The following is a 6,000-nucleotide window of genomic DNA, read 5'->3' as shown; positions in this document are numbered from 1 at the left end:
TCAGGACTGATCACCAGAAAGCCAGGAAGTTGGATAACACCACGCTGTTTGCATAACCAAGGAGTGAGCAAGTTCAGGACCAAGCAAAAAGTACTGAACAAACTGTAGACCGAGCACCAACTTCAGACACAGGAACAACAGGAGCAGCTGCGATAAGTGCATACATGAGAGGACTCATACAACAACACTGCAGCACAGGCTGTCAGGTCTGAGGCTTCTTATGTAGTGGTGAAGAGATGACAAACAATCTGCAGCTGGGTAGAAGAGACAAAACCAATTTAACCATGAATATGCTAGAAAAAAGGCAATCACAGATTCAGAGAATGATGCCCATGTCTGCCAGACCTAACAATGTCATCAAAGGTCTTGCAAGCACACACCTGCTGTAGTTGTTTGTTAGTATTCCATAACATCTGAGGCCACGTAGGTTTGTAGGGGATGGAATACTAATGAGCACCTAAAGCAGCGGCGTGCTTACAGGACCTGTGATGAAGTCACCATCATGTGATCCGTCACCTGTATGGGAGAAGTCCAGAGTCATTTGACCAGGAGTTGATCAGTGTGTGCAGAACGCCACTGTGCTGCTTTTGATCCTGGTTTTATGAATAATGTATGTAGCAGAGCTGTATGTGTTGAAAATTCAGCACTGCTGTGTGGCACATTATACCAGCAGAGGCACTGGTACTAAATAATTTCCTAATAAATACTAGTCTACATGTATAAAGTTCAGAGTTAATCACTGTTAATAGGAGACACACTATTTTGGTGTGAGTCATTCCTTTTCCCTAGCAGATTAGTTTTTCTATTCATTTCAGAATTAAACAGAATGATAAAACATTTTGGGAAAAACACACAACCTAAAAGTCCAGCGCTGGATGCCATTACTGCAAATATCTCCACCGCCACCATGTATTTCCCTTTGGTGCTCAGATAAGCTGGGATCATGGAGATCCAGACACTGCAAAACAGCAGCATGCTGAAGGTAATGTACTTGGCTTCATTAAAACTGTCCGGTAATGTCCTTACCATAAAAGCCAGAACAAAGCTCACCGCTGCCAGGAGCCCCATATAACCCAACATGGAGTAGAAGCAGATATCTGAGCCTTCATTACACTGGATGATGATTTTCCCAGGATAAGACTGAGTGTCCAGGTCCTGGAATGGGGGAGAAACAGACAACCAGATAACACAGATGACAACTTGTATAGATGAGCACAACAGCACTATGGTATAGGGCAGCTTCACATTTAGCCATTTTCTCCAAGGGCTTCCAGGCTTGGTGGACTTAAAAGCAACACAAACCATAACAGTCTTGGCAAGAAGTGAAGAGATGGCTACTGAGAAAAAAATTCCAAAACTAGTTTCACGTAAACTACAAGTAATATCACTGGGATAACCGAGAAACAAGAAAACGGAGAGGAAGCTGAGGATGATGGAGACCAGGAGGAGATAACTCAGGTTCCGGTTATTAGCTTTAACAATAGGAGTGTCCCGGTAGGAGATAAATATTCCAAAGATGAAGCCAGTTACAAGACATCCGAAGACCGAGACAGTGGAAAATACAGCAGCTATTGTGTCATTCTGGTAAGAGATGAATTCCAGGCCTTTGGGCAGGCATCGGTCTCTCTTCTCATTTGGCCATTCATCACTTTGGCATTTTAAACAGTTATCAGCATCTGTAGAGATATTTCATAACATATTAAATGTTACTATCTATCTATCTATCTATCTATCTATCTATCTATCTATCTATCTATCTATCTATCTATCTATCTATCTATCTATCTATCTATCTTTCTGTGTTCTCTACCTCTAACTGGACATGCAGTTACTTTTCAGGCAGTTATGGAGCTGATTAGAGTTGTGGCATGATTAGATGAAAGGTTTTGCTACTTGAGGCGCTAAAAGTGGTTCTAGCTTTGGCCTATAAAAAGGCTCTCAAAGGCTACTTGTGTGTAGTGACCCCTTTGTCTACTTGTGTAGAGCTTGTTGACCATTTGAAGAGAATTCACTGAGTTAACAGAGTTGGAGAGAGGGTGCATTGCTGGAATACGAGAAAATGGGTGGTCATATCGACAAATTGCCCACCAACTGGGCCTTTCTTACAAAACTGTTTGGAGCTGTTGGGAACAGTGAATGCCTGAGAGCACGCACCCAAGGCAACCAGGCTCAGGCCAGTGTTGACATGCCACCAGTAGTGAGGAGCATTTGATCATCTGACAGGCATGAACAGCTCCAATTGTTTTGTTGTCTGCAATCCAGAGGCAGGTGGAACCATTGTTACAGTCTCCTGTGTCTGTCGAAACTATTTCCAGGGGGGCGTGGCCTAACTCCGGAGCAAGATGGCCGCTTGAGACCGGAGCTCCCTCAGCGAGGCGCCCATGGAGGACCCACAGCACCGATAGCAGCATCAAAATGCCCAAACCTGTAAGGGACAAAGGTGGAGAACAAGCCTGCACACCCAGGACCTCCATAAGCCAGACGGGGATGCAGCGCTTTCTGAAGGAGCGCAGCTCCCGCTCCCCCCACCCTTCCATCAAGATAGTGCCGGGCTCGGAGGCTGCATCTGCCTACAGTAAGGAGGGGGAGGGAGAGTTCTCCTCTGATGAAGAGGATTCCAGCCCTGTGTCCCGGGGATTTATGAAGGAGCTTATCTCAAAGGCTCTGTCCCCCCTCATAAACGAGCTAACAGAGATAAAAGCTGACATAAGGCAGATGGGTGGCAGAGTTGAGGAGCTGGAGTCTGCCTCTGCCTCTGCTACATCTCATGCCTTGGCCATGGCTAAAGTCTTAAAGGAACAGCACGACAATTTAAATAAAACTCTCATTCTCCAGGAGGACCTGGAGAATCGTAACCGGAGGTGCAATATCCGTTTCAAGGGAATCTCTGAATCCTGGGCAGCGGAGGCCCTGTCTAAAGTTGCCATTGAAATATTTGGCCAGCTACTTGGGCAAGAGAGAGCGGCGACAATTTCTGTGGAACGCATCCACCGCGCTCTTAGACCCCTTCCCCGGCCTGCAGAGCCCCCCAGGGATGTTATCTGCAGGCTCCTCACCTTCCAGGACACGTCTGCCATCCTGAAAGCTGCCAGACAACACATAAATTTAACATACGGGGACTCTTCAATCCAAATTTTCCAGGATCTATCCCCTGCTACTCTTACAAAGAGGCAAATTATGCGACCTTTTCTGGAAGCCCTCAGAGCAAGAGACATTCGCTACGCGTGGCTCTTCCCTTTCGGCATTAATATATCATACAACGGCCGCAGATTATTGATTCGTACTCCAGACGACCTCAGTAATTGCTGGGAGCACCTTGAGATGGACCCAATAGAGCTGCCAAACTGGCTACCCCTCCCGGAGTTCCCTAAGCTTCCAAAGCTTTCCCTCCCAGAATCCTGGCAGGTGGCGAGTAACCTTAAGTCGCCCAGAAACAAAAAGAAGAAGGCCAAAGACCCTCCTGTTGCCCCTGACGACTGAAGAAGTGATGTCATCTAGAACTCTCACTTTGCCTCCCACCGGACGCCGACCTGGCTTCACACTTATCCAGTTCGGACCCTCTGGGTGATTGCGACTTTTTGTGATGTGTCTCCAAGTTGACATTCACTTCTCGTTATTGAAGATCTTGGGCTATCGCCTATTTTGATCACATTGTTCGTTGTTGCTGTTTTAAGCAGATTATTTGCACTAACGCTGTTTTTCCTCCTTTAGTAGCGATTATATGCTCCCTATTTCTACCTGCTGGTGTCGGGGCCTCTCTGGGCACCTATCTGGTTATGCCGATACCAAAGTAGTTGTTGGACCTCCTTTGTAGGGCCCAAACAACTCGCCCCACACCTCAGCGGACTCCTTAATTTTAGGAACCGCTGACCTTAACCCTCTATTTTAGGTTGTGGTTTGCAACCTACCCCCTACCCGCTCTTTCCTCTTGTGTCTACCTCCTATTTTGCTCCATCCCCTTTCCCCCTTCTATCCCCACTCCTTACCTCTAACCCGGTGCTTGCCCAGGGGACCCCCCCCTGGATTTGATATTTAGGCCTACACCTGTGTAATTTGCTTGCTCTTTTCCTCTCCTAGTTAGGAAATCGTCTGCCCGCCCACGAGATCGAGATGACAAGACCTCTCCAGTTCTCGACCTTTAACGTCAACGGCTTGAATTCCCCAAACAAGAGACACCACGTGGCCCTTCTTCTGAAAAGGTATGGCTCAGGGGTAGTGTTCCTACAGGAGACCCATTTTAAAGGGGACAGATGCTTATCCCTCCCTGGAGGTCAGTTCCCGATGGCTTTTCATAGCTCCCACCCCTCCTCCGCTTCTAAAGGTGTGTCAACGTTAATACACAAATCTCTTAATTTTTTTTGTGAGGCTCGCTACGCAGATGAGGAGGGCAGGGTTCTCTTTCTGAGAGGACGCCTTAACGAAAATAAAGTGACCCTTGCGAATCTCTATGCCCCCAATAAAGACCAGATAGTATGGCTTACAACTCAATTAGAAATACTCAAACACTTCGCTAGTGGCCAGGTCATTTTAGGAGGGGACTTTAACCTCACTCTATCCCCTGATATGGACTCCTCGTCAGGGAAATCCCAAATCTCGCAGAAAAAGTTGAGCAAACTCATTAGGTGCATTTCACAGCTAAACATAGTTGATGCCTGGAGATGTCTTAACCCATCCACCAAGCATTATACTTTTTTCTCGCAGGTCCACTCCTCCTTCCAGCGTTTAGACTACATTTTCGTCTCCTCCTCCCTGTTGCAACACTCAAAAAAAGCTATGATAGACGCCATGGCCATATCGGACCACGCCCCAGTCCACCTGACTCTCCACCTTCCAAATTCCCTCCCGCATGAGTGGAGGTGGAGGCTTAACCCATCTCTCCTTGATTCAGCGGAGGACAGATCCCAGTTAAGCAAAGCTCTAGAGGAATTCTTCCAACTTAACACCTCAGAGGACTTGTCAGTCCCGACAGTGTGGGAGGCTCATAAGGCCTTTATGAGAGGACTTCTGATTGCCGCTGGCTCCAGGGCAAAGAAGAAGCAGCAAAAGGACATTGACGACCTACTTTCTCAAATTGCCAAGTTAGAGCGCCTGACTAAACTCTCCCAGTGTAAAGCATCTGCTGAAAAACTTGGTTTCCTTCGCACAGAACTTAAACTTCTCCTAGAAGCTAAATTTAATAAAAAAATATCTCTACCTCAAACACATTTCATACGCGCAAGGAAACAAAGGTAGTAAGTTTACGTCGTCCCTCATTAAAAAAGCCCAAACAAGAAATCTCATAAAGGCCATTAAATCCCCCTCAGGTCAGCGTGTCACCTCCACCCCCGAAATTGCCAAAGAATTTCAAGCTTTCTATTCTTGCCTCTATAACCTACGGGACCCCCTCTCCGCTGAAAACATTCCCATCGTTAAAAAACAAATTGACCATTTTCTCATAGACTTAAATCTCCCCAAAATCCAAGAGGATGAAGCTGCATCCTTTCTGTCTCCGATCACTCCACAAGAGGTGGGTGACCTTCTAAATTCGTCTCCACCCGGCAAGAGCCCGGGCCCGGACGGCCTCCCCCTTATATACTACAAATCCCTTGGTGCTTCCCTTATCCCCAAACTAACTGAGCTTTATAATTCTCTCCTGAGTGGGACCCCCCTGCCTAGACAAGCGCAGGAAGCGCACATTACCCTGGTGCATAAAGATAACAAGGACCCTGAGTCCTGTGGGAGCTACCGTCCCATCTCCCTGATTAATTTCGACATGAAATTATGGGCCAAAATCTTAACAAAACGCCTAGAGAAACATGTTACTTCCCTAGTCAGCCCAGAACAAACGGGCTTTGTAGGGGGTAGAGAGGGACGAGATAATTACTTAAGGCTCCTATATGCAGCTAGATTCTCTCAAACCCATAACATACCACTCGCCTTAGTAGGCACGGACGCCGAAAAGGCGTTTGACCGCGTGAATTGGCTGTACATGGAACAAGTCTTGCTCCATTTTAACATTCC

The 6,000-nt window shown here is 46.8% G+C and overlaps 1 protein-coding gene across 1 annotated transcript in view; it reads right to left on the bottom strand.

Annotated features, from left to right (window-relative positions):
* Positions 1-732: 732 nt before the first annotated feature.
* Positions 733-6,000, bottom strand: part of LOC136573468 (vomeronasal type-2 receptor 26-like) — a 62,741-nt gene continuing 57,473 nt past the window's right edge. Inside the window, exon 4 of the mRNA XM_066574759.1 lies at positions 733-1,666. Within this exon, the coding sequence (XP_066430856.1) occupies positions 733-1,666 (934 nt within the window). The remainder of the gene's footprint in view (positions 1,667-6,000) is intronic.

Source organism: Eleutherodactylus coqui, chromosome 7 (assembly GCF_035609145.1).
Source record: "Eleutherodactylus coqui strain aEleCoq1 chromosome 7, aEleCoq1.hap1, whole genome shotgun sequence".
Lineage (NCBI taxonomy): Eukaryota > Metazoa > Chordata > Amphibia > Anura > Eleutherodactylidae > Eleutherodactylus > Eleutherodactylus coqui.
Note: the sequence above shows the minus strand (reverse complement) of the source record. Positions and strands in the feature narration are given on the sequence as shown.